A 16900-nucleotide genomic window follows, 5' to 3' on the forward strand; every position below is an offset into this window, starting at 1 on the left:
CACACCACACATCTGAAACAGAGCACCATTTCACACACACACATCTGGAACAAAGCACCATTTCACACACACACACACACACACACACACATCTGGAACAGAGCACCATTTCACTATTTTACACACACGTCTGAAACAGAGCACCATTTCACACACACACATCTGAAACAGAGCACCATTTCACACACACACATACATCTGAAGCAGAGCACCATTTCACACACACACATCTGAAGCAGAGCACCATTTCACACTCACACATCTGAAGCAGAGCACCATTTCACACTCACACATCTGAAGCAGAGCACCATTTCAGACACACATCTGAAGCAGAGCACCATTTCACACACACACATCTGAAGTAGAGCACCATTTCACACACACACACAGAAGCTGTCTTATCTAAGAGAGAAGAAGAGAAAAACAATTAAAAGGAGTGGGATGTGGACAGTCAGATAGCCTGGCTATCTGCCGCAGAGGGATCACGCTGTTTCAGAAGCACTTAATCCGAGAAGTAGGTGAGTAAACACTACCTCCTCTTCCTCTTTCTACTCTTCCTCTTCCAGAAAGCTGATTAGGGGAGCCGCTTGTCTCCCCGGGGTCCCTCTCTGCCCAGACTGCACAGATTTGCATGAATATTAAGAGCTGGATTTGGAGCACTGGCTGAAACAGTGAAATCTCCAGTTTGAATAATGAGCTGGAGACTGGGGGGGTGGGGGGGGGGGAGGGGGGCAATGGGAGCTGAGGTGCGGAGGGGGGGTGGGGTGAGGATTCCAGCATTTTCCCTCCCTAAATAATCCCAGATTGAACCAAACAACAATAGGATACCACCAAAACTAAACAAGGGACGGCAGACAACAAGATGTAATATCAGCATATCGTCAGAGGAATATCAACGCTCCGCTTTGGTCTTCATAAAACACGCTCATTAGGGCTCTTCCAGAGTTCAGGCGTACCGAGACGGCATGCTGACATCATAAATCTCCGCCCAATAAAACGCGCTGATTAGCTCTGCAGTCTCAGGTTACACCGGGCTTTCATTTTTTAATGGCAGCGTTGTATGACATCACTTTAAAAGCGAGCACACGCACAGCTTCCCATCGGCCAATGATACACAGCACACATGTGCAGTAAAGCCATGAAGCAGACACTTCCAGCAAAGCAGGGTCCTGTTGCTCATGTGCAGAAGGTGAAGGAAAGGGTGAACACCACACTGGACAGAAGATGTGACTCAACTTGGAGGTTTCTGGCCCAATACAGGAAATCAAACACAGCCTCACCTGCAGCACACAGCTACGGAACACAGTCTCACTTGCAGCACACAGCTATAGAACACAGTCTCACCTGCAGCACACAGCTACAGAACACAGTCTCACCTGCAGCACACAGCTAGGAGAGTCTAATCCATCAGGAACACAGATAGGCAGGACAGACTGTACACATGTGTAATAAACACAGGAAAAGATTCCAAACACCATGTAAGTATGTGAGTTTCTAGGAGTAATTTTTTTTCTTTTCTGTTTTATATGCATGGCTAGATTCTCACCTGTATCTGAAAGCAAAGTGCATGTTATGCGTGAGGGACAGTACCGCAGGTTTTTATGATATTTGCTCCTCTTAGTACAGAAACCCAAAAAGGCTGACTTCATTAAGACAGCAGCTGTTATTAGGCCTTCCATGTTTTTCTTAAGAAGGGAAAACAGGACGGACCCCAGGAGAAGACCCTCGCTGGAGTAATTTAGGCTGGGCCGTCTGGCTCCAAGCACACATGACCTCACCCCACATTAGAGACAGTCGATACCGGCGAGCTGCCATCACGCTATCCCTGACCACTAACGCTGGTCCTGACCGCTAACGCTGTCCCTGACCGCTAACACTGTCCCTGACCACTAAGGCTGTTCCTGACCGCTAACGCTATCCCTGACCGCTAACGCTGTCCCTGACCGATAACACTGTCCCTGACCACTAACACTGTCCCTGACCACTAAGGCTGTTCCTGACCGCTAACGCTATCCCTGACCGCTAACGCTGTCCCTGACCACTAAGGCTGTTCCTGACCGCTAACGCTGCCGCTGACCACTAAGGCTGTTCCTGACCGCTAACGCTGTCCCTGACCGCTAGAGCTGTCCCTGACCGCTAGAGCTATCCCTGACCGATAACACAGTCCCTGACCACTAACACTGTCCCTAACCACTAACGCTGTTCCTGATCGATAACACTGTCCCTGACTGCTACGTTAACACTGTCCCTAACCGCTAACGCTATGCCTGACTGCTAACACTGTCCCTGACTGCTACGCTAACACTGTCCCTAACCGCTAACGCTATCCCTGACTGCTAACACTGTCCCTGACTGCTACGTTAACACTGTCCCTAACCGCTAACGCTATCCCTGACTGCTAACACTGTCCCTGACTGCTACCCTAACACTGTCCCTAACCGCTAACGCTATCCCTGACTGCTACGCTAACACTGTCCCTGACCGCTAACGCTGTTCCTGACCGCTAACGCTGTTCCTGGCCGCTAACGCTGACCCTGACCACTAACACTGTTCCTGTATGTAAGCTGATGTCATGCAGAACTTCCTGGTCGCATGTGTTTATTGTCACCTTGGTGTAAATCTGGCTCTGGCCCCAGATCCACAACGCTACCGCCGGTGTTTCCTCTGATGATTCAGACCTCAGAACGTGCCTCATGTGTGACATCACCTAACTGGGAAACAACAGAGATCTGGACGGAGTGTAGCACAGTGGGTAAGGAACTGGGCTTGTAACCGAAAGGTCGCAGGTTCGATTCCCGGGTAGGACACTGCCGTTGTACCCTTGAGCAAGGTACTTACCCGGAATTGCTTCAGTATATATCCAGCTGTATAAATGGATACAATGTAAAATGCAATGTGAAAGTTGTGTAAGTCGCTCTGGATAAGAGCGTCTGCTAAATGCCTGTAATGTAATGTAATGTAACAGAGAGGAGCTTGAATACCCACAGGGCACATGGAACCATTTCCACCAATCACAGTTTGTGTTGTTCTGTTGGTTATTACCTAGTTGATTGGGGGAGCTGCTCTATGTTTCCCACACATAAGGTGATGCTACAACTGCCCTAGCCTTATTTAAGAGTCTAGTCTTATTTTCCTGTGAAGAGATATTTCGGGCAACAAAACTGTTTGAAGCCACGGTGAGCTGACCTGTCACTCTCGACTCAGACTCTTCCCTCATTTTTGAAGCATTCATATCGCACTTTTCATACAACCCAAATTTTGTCTCATATGTGCTCACACATTTGCAAAAGAATAAAAACAGGAAACGGAGGCACATGATAAATCCCAAGGAAAAACAGCCACAGCACAGTCTATTTTAATTTGCATTTTTGGAAACAGCTCTCAGGGCTGCGGAGGCATGAAGCTCCTTTCATTATAAAAAAAAAAAAAGATGTTTTGGATTATCTGATTTAGTCCCTGGCTGCCGCTCAGAGAAGCAGATTAGAGCCACATCTCTTAAAATAGAGAACTAACAAGGGTTCAACAGGCAGGGTGCGCAGGCCCTGGGGATGAGTAGAAACACTGTTCAGTTCAATTACGCTCCCGTGTTTCCTGCCCAGACTGTGATGAAAAAAACCCCTTCATCTAGGGTTCTGAGGCTGGCTTCTGTTAATAAATCCACGAGCATGTGCGCTGGAGCAGAACAGCAGTACGCACATGAGCATCTTCCACAGAGCCTCGCATAAAACACACATTTCACAGCGCAGTATTTCGTGTTTACATGAAAGAAACACACCAGATGCTCCCTACCAGAGGAAAAAAACATGCAGAAACACAGAGAAGGAAGAGGCCCATTTACATACATGGCGAAAAGCTGACAGCTATGAGCCAGGACAGAGAAGAGCTTTCCCAGTGATCCCACGAGCGTGTAATGCTGGAGAAACACGCTGTTCTCAACAACCCCATTCTGCAGCTGCAGCAGATCTCCCACAGAGAGGATTCTGGGAAATCTAACCACTTCCAGAGTTATGTTCTGAGTAGGTCGGGCTGTTACATAGAGCCCCTTGGCCTATTGGGTAATCTCCTTACAGCTCTCCCACCATGACAGACAAAACGCAGGTAATGCACATCCAAAATGCTGATGCCTTGGAAGGGAGGAATGGGGGGGGCGAGGGGGTTGGGGAAAAGTGGGTTTGGATATGCATAACCCCCTGCTGTGTTTTAGCACCCTTTGCACAATGAAATGAAGCTGCACTATAGAGCAGTGGTCCTTATCTTTGGTCCTGGAGAGCCACAGAGCCTGCTGGGCTTTAAAAGGGCAGAGAACCACTGCTATAGACCACTGGGCCATAAAGCAGGTACACTGTGCTAATCATGCACTCAGATGTGCACTGTTAAAAAATAAATAAATAAATAAATAAATATATATACATTTTTTACGGTAAAATACTGCCAACTGCGTTGCCAGAACTTTACTGTATGAATAATCGTAATAATATGTTAATAAACACACAGTAGCAGGCTGTATATCTAACAAATGATAAAATGTATTTTTTTTTCATTGTAAATAATACAATTATTTACATTTCAGCTGTATACCGTTTCATACCCTTGCCATTTTAAAGACTTTTAAAAATTTATTTAAATGTAAAATTCACTGACATTTTGTAACAGTGTGAGTAAGAGAGAGATTAATGTGAAGCATTTATATGCAGATTAAAGGGAGGCAATGAGGCGGAGAGCTCCAGGACGTCCTGCACGGCCCTGTCCCCTGGGTCCTCCTAATCACAGGTATTACTTAGGCTGCTCTGGGGAGTGACTGAGTAAATACCCTTCCAGAAGGAGGGTAAGGGAGGTTCTGGTAGGTTTATGGAATAAAGTTTAACCATCCATCCAAAACCCCAACCAGAAATACTACAAGGAGCAGTAGAATTCAGAGGACAGTGATATTTCATGCCTTTATGGCATGAGATCACAAATGTGTGATTAGAATGCTCTTAACTGAACATTCTAATGCTGATGTCACAATCACTCCTGGCAACTGAACTGTCAAGAACTTTGACTTGGAGGTTTGAAAAAAACCAAAAACATTCCGGAACACAGACTCTTTAAAGGGTTACAGACTGGAGAAGGTAGTAACATACTAACCTCCTCAGCGAATGAATATTGGTCTGACCGTCATGTTTGAAGACCTATCAACAGAAGCACCACCAGCACAGCACTGCTAAAGAAAAACCTCACAAGAGACTAATGAATAAACGCAAGCTCATTTGTTACCATTAGAGCTACAATTAGCATATGCAAATAAGCCTGGTATGGAATGCAAGTCCCTAATTGCAGCACAGACACATGGATTCTTTTCCCCGGAGCTAAACGAGAGTCGATTAACATTGTGCAGATATACACGGTAGTCAATGCTTGCTCATTTATTCTTCTATTAATTAGCATCCACTTGTTACTACAAAAAAGAAATTCCAATCAATGTTTCAAATGAAGGCTGCCTGCCTGTTCAGACAAATAGTTTAACCACGGCAGACATCCTGTGCGTAATCAACATCCTAAATCAGCACTCTCAGACATCAGGGCTGTACTTTCTTTTTAATCAGCACCCAGCTCAGGCCAAGGAAACCAGCCGCCTGGAACCACGAGCCAAAAAAACGACTTAAATGAATCACTCACGCGCTGAAGCTGCGACTCCGTAAAGGCCCTAAATGGCTTTGTGATTTTAACAAAGCTGCATAACTGTGTGTAAATGAGCAGGCCACGGCAAAAGTTTCAGCATGAAGTTTACCGTCTTACGTCTTCCTCGCATTCTGTTCGTTACTCTTCCTCAAATCACAAGCCCTCTGCTTCCAGAAAGTTCTTACAGCTACGTGCATGAGACTAATGTATTATGGGTCCCCTTACTACTCACTGGACTCACTCACCCACTCCACACACACATCCAACGCCCCCCCCCCCCCCCCCCCCGTCACGGCCCGTCATTCTGAAACTCCTTAATGCCGAGAAGCAACTCCGGCCGCTAACTGCTAACGTGACTTCAGCAGGGGGCACGACGGGAGCACCACTAACTGCTAACGTGGCTTCAGCAGGGGGCACGACGGGAGCACCGCTAACTGCTAACGTGACTTCAGCAGGGGGCACGACGGGAGCGCCGCTAACTGCTAACGTGACTTCAGCAGGGGGCACGACGGGAGCGCCGCTAACTGCTAACATGACTTCAGCGAAAGCGCCGCTAACTGCTAACGTGGCTTCAGCGGGAGCGCCGCTAACTGTTAACATGACTTCAGCGGGAGCGCCGCTAACTGCATAACGTATTGGCCCTTACACCAAGGGCACGCACCCGCTAACTGCTAACATGACTTCAGCAACGCCGCACTGCACGGCGTCATTCGAAACCCTAATGGAGAGCACTCGCCGCTAACTGCTAACGTGACTTCAGCAGGGGCACGACGGAGCCCTAACTGCTAACGTGGCTTCAGCAGGGGGCACGACGGGAGCACCGCTAACTGCTAACATGACTTCAGCAGGGGCACGACGGGAGCGCCGCTAACTGCTAACTGACTTCAGCGGAAGGGCAACTGCACGTGATCAGCGGAGGGCCCCTAACTGCTAACGTGACTTCAGCAGGGGGCACGACGGGAGCGCCGCTAACTGCTAACGTGGCTTCAGCAGGGGGCACGACGGGAGCGCCGCTAACTGCTAACGTGACTTTGCCCAGGAGCAGCGCCGCGCATGCTAATCCTGCCACTGACCGCAAAGCCGACGCTGCGGCGTGCGTTCCAGCGGCCGCCTCGTTACTCACTACTCGGCGACCCAATCAGAAGCCCCCGAGGCCTGGAGGCTGCGGTCAGAGCCGCTGTAACCGCCGGCTCCATTTGCCTAAATTTGACCGTGATTTACAGAAACTGGGTAAATTAACAGAAGCGACCCTTCTTCCCCAGAGCCCGCTGAGGCATAATTGATTGATGATGTTTGCAGGTCCGGCGCTGCTCTTCTGAGGCCGGTTATAAACGCCTGAGAGTCCCTCTGGGTAAGAGCGCCTGAAACGCACCACCGTCTCCACTGGCTGTCTGCAGTCACCATGATTTAGAGAAATGAGCCAAATTATCCAACTTTTTCCAATGATGGAAAGATAATTGATTAATGATTTTTCTCCTGCAGGTCTAGCTGTTCTTCCAGACCTGCTATATGCACTCGCTTGTCAGTCAGTCTGGATAAGAGCATCTGCCTAAATCGTACACGTAAATGCACATAAAGTGCACTTTATCCTACCCAATCAGAACTTTCCTTCTTCTGTCCTTCCATTTCAAAAGAATTTACCCAATCAGCACTGTCCTTCTTCACTCAGAATCTACCCAATCAGCACTGTCCTTCTTCCTTCAGAATCTATGAAATCAGCACTGGCCTTGTTCCCTCAGAATCTACCCAATCAGAACTGGCCTTGTTCCCTCAGAATCTACCCAATCAGGACTGGCGTTGTTCCCTCAGAATTTACCCAATCAGCACTGGCTTGGTTTCCTCAGAATTTACCAAATCAGCGCTGGCGTTGTTCCCTCAGAATCTACCAAATCAGCGCTGGCGTTGTTCCCTCAGAATCTACCCAATCAGAACTGGCATTGTTCCCTCAGAATTTACCCAATCAGCACTGGCTTGGTTTCCTCAGAATTTACCAAATCAGCGCTGGCGTTGTTCCCTCAGAATCTACCCAATCAGAGCCAGTGAACGGGGCGGGTCACGGCCCTCTGTGGGGCATGCTCATATCCTGCTGGCTTTATTAAGGTCCTGGGGGGCTCATTTCAGCTTTACAGTTAAATTAAAATACTAATACACAGGGGGCTTTGGAACCCTGGACTTCCACAGGAGGAGATTGAGTATGTTTATGAAGCTGTGAGCCTCAGTTATCTGTGTTTCAGTAGCTGTGGGGGGTGTCCAGAGGACTTCCTGTCCATTGAGCAACCATGGTCTGAGAAAGGCACTGTATAAATAAAACATTATTATTATATTATTATTATTATTATTATTATTCATTGTACTGTACCGTTTCATGCAGGGGTAGGTAGGATTTCAGATTCATGTATCAGTTCCTTCCTCTCTGATTGAAGGTGTGTTGATAACTGAAATTGGCAAGTGAAGTGCTTGGTTGGAATTAAAAACTGCATACTCTCCCCCCCCCCCCAATGGCACACGATTGGGCACCACTTTATCAGCTCATCACATCAGCCTACTGATGAAACGCCAGGTTTCCTGCTTGTACTCGCATGTCTGTTACTCTGCCGATCTTTACTCAGAGGAAGAGCCAGTTCTGTGTGACTGAGGGACAGCAGTACGACACGGAGCTGTGTGACTGAGGGACACGGAGCTGTGTGCCTGAGGGACAAGGAGCTGTGTGACTGAGGGACACGGAGCTGTGTGACTGAGGGACACGGAGCTGTGTGACTGAGGGACACGGAGCTGTGTGCCCTGAGGGACACGGAGCTGTGTGACTGAGGGACACGGAGCTGTGTGACTGAGGGACACGGAGCTGTGTGCTGAGGGACACGGAGCTGTGTGACTGAGGGACACGGAGCTGTGTGACTGAGGGACACGGAGCTGTGTGACTGAGGGACACGGAGCTGTGTGCCTGAGGGACACGGAGCTGTGTGACTGAGGGACACGGAGCTGTGTGACTGAGGGACACGGAGCTGTGTGACTGAGGGACACGGAGCTGTGTGACTGACGGACACGGAGCTGTGTGACTGAGGGACAGCAGTACGACACGGAGCTGTGTGACTGAGGGACACGGAGCTGTGTGACTGAGGGACACGGAGCTGTGTGACTGAGGGACACGGAGCTGTGTGACTGACGGACACGGAGCTGTGTGCCTGAGGGACACGGAGCTGTGTGACTGACGGACACGGAGCTGTGTGACTGAGGGACACGGAGCTGTGTGACTGAGGGACAGCAGTACGACACGGAGCTGTGTGACTGAGGGACACGGAGCTGTCTGACTGACGGACACGGAGCTGTGTGACTGAGGGACACGGAGCTGTGTGACTGAGGGACACGGAGCTGTGTGCCTGAGGGACAGCAGTACGACACGGAGCTGTGTGACTGAGGGACAGCAGTACGACACGGAGCTGTGTGACTGAGGGACAGCAGTACAACACGGAGCTGTGTGACTGAGGGACACGGAGCTGTGTGACTGAGGGACAGCAGTACGACACGGAGCTGTGTAGTCCAGTGGAGAAGTCACATGATCACCACCAGATGGCTTTCAGCGAACAATGGCCTCTTTAATATGGGAAATAAATAATAACTGCCCTGCTTTTGAAAAGGGAGATGCATTCTGGGAGCAGCGGACACAAACAATAGTGAGTCTCTGCTGAAGCACCTCCGGCAACAGACTTTTTTTTTTTTGAGAAATGATCTCTGATCTGCGAACGGGGGGTTCAAGGGGGTTCAGGGGCCCCCATAAACAATGGGCATGCCGGACCGACAGCTCTGAGCAGCATGAATAACGCCCCCCCATAAATATGTTACTTTATATTACCCCCCCCCCCCCACACTTCATATCACAGCCCACTAACTGTGCTCTAAAAATACCTAAAAATATCTGGAAAAGTGATGATTTAGATCAGCATAAATGCGGGAAACCCAATCACTGCCTCTTTCACCATTAATGAGATTTATTAGCGATAGGCTGGTTCAAGAGGTGGAAAAACACACAGGAAGTTAAATATTCAGATCAACTGGAACTACTAGAGTCCCACAATATGGACTCTTCCACACACACACACACACACACACACACGCACACACACGCGCGCACACACACCAACACACACACAAACACGCGCATGCACACGCACACGCACGCACACACTACAAACCCAATCCCTCCACTTCCTGCTTATCCAAAGGAAGGTGTTTTCATATTGTATTTCACAAATTTTTATTTTTGCTGAAGTCATAGACAAACACTGAACTTGAATGACTTTTCTGCTGTCTTTGTTTTGTCTTGAGGGAAAACCACAAAGCTTTCACAACACAAAGCATTTACAACAGCACTTCTCAGCAAAGACACTTCTGACTCAGTGGAAAGTCCTGTTCCTGCTCTTGGGTTGAGCACACGGCCTGCACTGTGTGTGACTGTAACAAAGCACTGCTGCACCTGGCCGCAGCGGGACTCTGGGTGGTAAACTATCCCATTCTTCTGTCAAAGCCTTTCAGGTATAGCAGAAACCAATTACTCACCATGTCAACAATCTAATCATAATGTGAAAAAGTGTATAAATACCAAAATGTCTCCAAAAAACAGCAACCCTATCAGTATAAAATTTACCAATGCATGATTCATAAAATATTTTAACGACATATCCAAACTATATATCAGTTCATTATCTATTAATGTCTGTTCCTAGCACACATGATAATATAAAACAGTCAAATCTTCATCTGGAAAATGGGGGGGGGGGGTATTTCATGGATAACAGACTACAGTAATGTTTTTATTGTCACAGGATCACTTCCAAATGGAGAATGTGGGTTGGGTGAAGATTAAAAGCATTTACAGATGCATCTGACACTGTGTGTATGGTGTTACAACATGTGCTTGGAATTACAGTCCTCTCACGGCAAGAATTTCACATATCCTAGTTTCCCCCAAGAAACACAGAACCCACATGCTGAGCATATTACAATATTACATTAGAGGAAAATACAGCCGATATGGAGCACCAGCCTGGCTGATGCACGGCAGCCATTTTGCTCCCGAACCCTCACACCACACATGGATAGATGTGGACAAGGGAGGAAATGATCTAAATTATCAGGATGATTGGGTGGCCATATTGAGATCTGAAAAACAGCACCTCCTACAGCACAGTGTCCCATTAACTACACTTCACTGCACCGGAGTATTGATACATGTATGGCAGTCCTGTATCTAAAGTGCAATTACATCACTCAGGTTTAAGCCATTTGCATGTGTGTGTGTGTGTGTGTGTATGTATTATACTTTGAATATACACAGAAGATGCAAGCAACAAACATGTCATCTTCATCAGAAAAGTCCAAAAATGATCTTTATATAATCAAGGCGAATAAAAAACCAGCTGAAAATAGCTCCACACCATACTGCACATACCGTACATGCTGTACAGTCCAAATAACACAAAAAGCAGGGAGCACTTTCTGAAATTCCATACATGAATCACTGTAATAATAATATCATCTTGGCCACAGGATACAAATGAATAACTGCACATTTATGCCAGTGAATCTAGTCTACATGCTGAATGTTTTATAGAACTGACTCATTGTGGACAAAGGCAGATCCAAACAGCTCTTTCGCCATCGGAATAAAAGCACCCAGGATCAGCTGACACTCTGCGGACCTGGCAGTGCCGGCTCCCTGACCTCCACAGAAACCACCATGCTCCTGAACACTTCTGCAATATCGCTGAACATTAATTCTGTTTCAGTTCCTGTCACTTCAGGAAGTTCACTGAGATTCAAAATGGCCACAATGCTCTCTTTGAATGAAATTGAATGCATTTCTTGAACTTAACCCAAGGACAACCTTCAAGTAAAAAAAAAAACTGAGGAGCTCCAACAAATCACAGTGTACATTGGTGACAACAAATAGAACACTGAAGCTGATTGGTGAATTATACTTCCTAGATACCAATGGGTTGCCCAGAAGTATATCAACCAATGACCATGTTGTTAACCCATTTATTTTGTGATTGGAGGAACCTCTCTAAATCACGATGCATGAAGTGATGTAACTGGCCTTTCCCTGTGTTATTATATATGAATGGACCGTATTGAAGTGGACCTGGCACCCCCGACCCGGACAGACAAACACAGAAGGGCAGGAATGGGTGCCCCCTACCTGTCAGCAGAGGGAGGGCGGCCGTTGCGGGACTTGCTGACTTGAGAGTAGAGGGTGTCCACGGGCTGGGCGGGGTCCCGGGGGGGCTGGATGTGGTCTCGGGGGGGCAGGGCAGGGTCCCGGGGGGCAGGGCGGGGTCGCTGATGCCCGCGTACGTGTGGTCCTCTTCTGGGCCCAGGGCGTGGCCCACCTCCAGGATCTCAGCGTAGTCGCGCTCACGAGCCTGCCTCTCCCTCAGCTCCCGCGTCTTCGCCTGGATCCTGCGGGGGGGGGGGGGAGAGACCGCCACGTCCGTCAAACAGCGTTGTCATAGTTACTCAAACGTGTCATACTTTACATGCATCATATGTCATATGTTTTCACAACACTGCAATTCATCCTCCAGTAAAGAACTGAGAGAAAGAAAAGGATAGAGAGAGAGAGAAAGAGAGGGAAGCTATGATTAGAGGAAGCAAGAGGACAAAATTTGCTCTGATAACTAAAATGTTTTCTCTCCTTAATTTAGAAAGAAGGACTGCATCCCACAATGCAGTGTGTTTTCAGGGAGGCCCCGATGGCTTATGGAACAACCCCTGCATGGAGATGAAGACCTCTCCCTCCCTCCCTCCCCACCCCCGGCTTGCATATTTAGCTGTCTTTCATTAGCCGTTGAAAGCCAGGCGGCATGTGGGGAGGGTGTTCAGATGAGCGCTGGTCAGCAGTGGAATTTTCTGGAACGGACGAGCAGGCAGTCCCAGGGGTCCCCTTACTGCAGAGGAAGTGAAGGGGCTTTTTGTGTGTGGGGGCTTTCAGATCTTCCTCCAAAGCCCTGCCCCCCCCCCCGCCTTTTTTATTTGATCTTTAGTGTAGTGACCCAGCCCCCCACTCCAGGGCGGAGCAGCAGGTAGCCCAGCGGCCACACCACACCGCCAGGCCTCTTTAAAACAGGCGGCACGACGGAGAACTCAGCTCGGATTTTATACGACATGTTTGAGTTCTCATCAGAGGCGAAGACTTGGGGAACGCCCAAGACTGAGGCAGTTCAGCCAATCACATGATGGGGACGTCTGGGTGGCTGGATTTTGGGGATCTGGAACGGAACACTGGGGCTGACACCCCTTCTTTTTATTTAACAGAGAGCTCAACACCCATCCGTGCACACAACCCTAACCCTAACCCTAACCCTACCTCCCATCTGTGTGGACAACCCTAACCCTAACCCTACCTCCCATCTGTGTGGACAACCCTAACCCTAACCCTACCTCCCATCCGTGCACACAACCCTAACCCTAACCCTACCTCCCATCTGTGCGGACAACCCTAACCCTAACCCTACCTCCCATCTGTGCACACAACCCTAACCCTAACCCTACCTCCCATCTGTGCGGACAACCCTAACCCTAACCCTACCTCCCATCTGTGCGGACAACCCTAACCCTAACCCTACCTCCCATCTGTGCGGACAACCCTAACCCTAACCCTACCTCCCATCTGTGTGGACAACCTTAACCCTACCTCCCATCTGTGTGGACAACCAGGGACAAGACAGTGGGCGGGGAATGCAAAGGACTGTAGCCAATCAGCAGTAGGGGATGATATTCTATTGTATTCTAAAGGACAGTGTAGCCAATCAGATGTAGGGGATGATATTCTATTGCATTCTAAAGGACTGTGCAAGCTGATGGTAAGGTAGCCAGATGTAGAGAGCCAGCTTTAAGAGGAATTTAACCAGCAGGGGCGAGGGGTGCATATACGGTGGAAGTGACATCATAAGCGATGTTGAGTGGCATCCTGCTGAGTGACCCGTTTTTTACTGGCTCCAGATGGGGGCTCACTGAAACGGGACACCCCTGCCCCGCCCGGCCCTTGCCCCCCTACCCTCAGCTGACCCCGAGGGTCAGACGGTATCTGCGTTTATGACCGCTGACCGCCTGTGTGACTCTACACTGCACTGGGACACTTATGGCCACAGAAACAGCCACATGACCCCGGTTCTGCCAACACCCCTGTTTAGAGTACTGACCACACGCACCGCACACCAGCACAGGACTGGACAGACAAGAGATAGAGCACGGCACCATTTTATTTATGTTGTTATTGTTATGTTATATTATATTATGTGTGTGTGTGTGTGTGTGTGTGTGAATGCATGAGTATGTCTGTGTGTATGAGTGTGTGTGTGTGCGTGTGCTCGTGTGTGTGTGCGTGCACTTCTGCTCAAATATCAGTTAGGAAAATGGAAACTCAATTCCAGCAAGAGCTGTGAAGAGAAAAAGAGAAAAATCTATATGGCATTCACCCCAACTGAAGTTTTCCAGCAAGACACGATGATACTATTAAATGAAAATTTGAAGTTGAATTTTGAGTCATTTTGGTATGCACGCCAGTAAACTGAAAAGTGCACTTGGTAAGAAGTAACTCTGTAAGAAAGTACAGTTAGTCTAGCTGAAGCAGAGCTATGTTCTCCTCAGTAGCAGGAGAATAAAACCTCTGTCTTCTACTGTGATGAAATAGTCAGTTTTTTCAGTACAAAAACATATTTCAGTCCTTATTTAATAACGACATGTTTTTTTTAATGCACCAACTCTCTTTTTTGAGTTCAGCGACTTTCCTGGGGCAGCGTTTTGTTTTTGTTCCATGTATGGATCTGGGATCTAACTGACAGAAAGTCTAACGAGCCCTAACAGGAATGAGTTCAGAGTTAATGACCTGAGGCTGCAGCAGGCCTGTGTACAGCCCTGTTCTCTCTGTGGCAAGAGCACCGCCGATACCCGTGTTTCTGCGACTGCATTAATGTCAGGCTGGCGAGCGCATGCCAGTGCTTCCCGGTTTCCCACAGACACTTCCGGGTTTTCCACAGATACATCTGGGTTTCCCACAGACACTTCCAGGTTTTCCACATACACTTCCGGGTTTCCTACAGAAATTTACAGGTTTCCCACAGATACTTCCAGGTTTTCCACGGACACTTTCGGATTTTCCACAGATACTTCCGGGTTTTCCCACAGATACTTCCAGGTTTTCCAGACACTTCTGGGTTTTCCTCAGAAACTTTTGGTGGACACTTCCGGGTTTCCCACAGAAACTTTCAGGTTGTCCTCAGACACTTCTGGGTTTTCCACAGATACTTCCAGGTTTTCCACGGACATTATCAGATTTTCCACAGATACTTCCGGGTCTTCCCACAGATACCTCCAGGTTTTCCAGACACTTCTGGGTTTTCCTCAGAAACTTTTGGTGGACACTTCTGGGTTTCCCATAGACACTTCCCAGTTTTCCACAGACACGTCCAGGTTTTCCATGGACACTTCCGAGGCTGCTCCAGTCACACTTCCTCTGAGCCGCACCTGCACTTTTGGCCTTTCTTTGACCGGTAAAGGGGCGTGGTCCCAGTGCAGGGCGGGGCTTGATCCCCAGAGCTCAGCAGACGACAGGCCAGGTCCTGGGGGGCGGGAGGGGTTCCTGGCCCTCGCTCTGTCCAAATCTACATAAAACTACAGAACTGCACTAATCAGCAGGTTTATGAACACAGGGGCCCGTGAGCAGGAGGCACTCAGCACGCCACCGTCCAGACTGTGAGATCTCAGGCTGAGACTCCTGATCATCAGCCAGGAACAAAACCAGAAACGTCCCTGGCAGTCCAGCGCTACCCCAGCAATAGCACATCAGAGTCCGGATATTAATGCACCTCATTGAATAGGAGAGTGAAGTTGGTGTCCAGGAGGCTTTGTGCGTATTGTCTGGGAGGGATCTGGAGCCACACAAATGCATCAGGGGTGAGTCTTTGGCAAGAGACTTTCAGCACAAAATCGCTCAAAATCTTTGCATGACCCTCCTGGCTATGGAAATGGTAGCAAACACACCGCAGAAAACGCCCCACATCCTCCTGAAGGAGGTCGCTGAATAAATCCAGCAGCCAGCGCACCCAGTGTGAGGGAAGCGCCAGAGTGTATCCAGCGTAAAAAATATGCCAAATAAAAACATGCTTTCATCTATTACACCATTAGAAAAGTGTTGCGTTAAAACAAGAAATGGGGAAAAATGGGTGTCGAATGCATTTCTTAAAGTGCAGCATATGGCAGCAAGATCAAGACAAAGTTGCACCATTTTCAGATTTATTACAAAATCCATCAGAAGACCTCCGGAAGATTCCATCTGAGACTGAAATTAACTGGCCTCAGTGTGAACTCGACAATCAAACGGCCACACACAGACAGAAGCTCACGTTCCGCTCAGCTCACTTAGCACATCTTAGCACATCTTAACACAGCTTAGCACAGCATAGCACAGCACAGCATAGCACATCTTAGCACATCTTAACACAGCTTAGCACAGCATAGCACAGCACAGCATAGCACATCTAAGCACAGCATAGCACAGGTTAGCACTGTTTAGCACAGCATAGCACAGCACATCTAAGCACAGCTTAGCACAGGTTAGCACAGCTTAGCACAGCATAGCACAGCACAGGTTAGCACAGCATAGCACAGCTTAGCACAGTTTAGCACAGCTTGAACAGGCACGAGCAGGAAGTGCCTTTGTACACAGCCACAACATTCTCTGCAGGTCACTGCACAAGTCCAATTCAGCTTCTAAAAGGAGTGTTTTCATACACTGTACTTCATCAAAGCAAGGTAAAAGAATACATGATGATGAAAAGACAAATTGCTCCCAGTATTTTGTTCCAATCACCTGGATTTGCTAATTAGCAAAATTCTTCAACCATGAGGTAGAATTAATTAGTGAAAACAGCTGACTGAGTTCATGGGTGGTAGAAACACATGGTAAGACTTTTACATTCTGACCCCTGACCTTTCCACCTCTGTATTCCACACATTTCCAACTGAGTGTAAAGAAAAACAATCCATGTCCATACTATGTACTTTATCAAAGTGATTGACTTCAGTACAGAGCACTAATTTGCTCCAGCGGGCCACCGCTCAGTCTTTGCCCGACTGCACTGATCGAGTGTGCTGTCGTGCCTGAAGTCGACTTGAACGTGAGTCAGTGTTGAGGTGTCGGCACAGATTTGATGATAGACTAGCCAGACTCTCTGCTCCTACA

General features: G+C 48.2%; 1 protein-coding gene across 1 annotated transcript in view; it reads right to left on the minus strand.

Moving 5' to 3' along the window:
* LOC135260451 (partitioning defective 3 homolog) overlaps positions 1 to 16900 on the minus strand; it is a 253512-nt gene that overhangs the window by 40413 nt on the left and 196199 nt on the right. Inside the window, 2 exon segments of the mRNA XM_064345669.1 lie at positions 11858 to 11979; positions 11982 to 12117. Coding sequence (XP_064201739.1) covers positions 11858 to 11979; positions 11982 to 12117 — 258 coding nt within the window.

The sequence above is a fragment of the Anguilla rostrata genome, chromosome 8 (genome assembly GCF_018555375.3).
Source record: "Anguilla rostrata isolate EN2019 chromosome 8, ASM1855537v3, whole genome shotgun sequence".
NCBI lineage: Eukaryota > Metazoa > Chordata > Actinopteri > Anguilliformes > Anguillidae > Anguilla > Anguilla rostrata.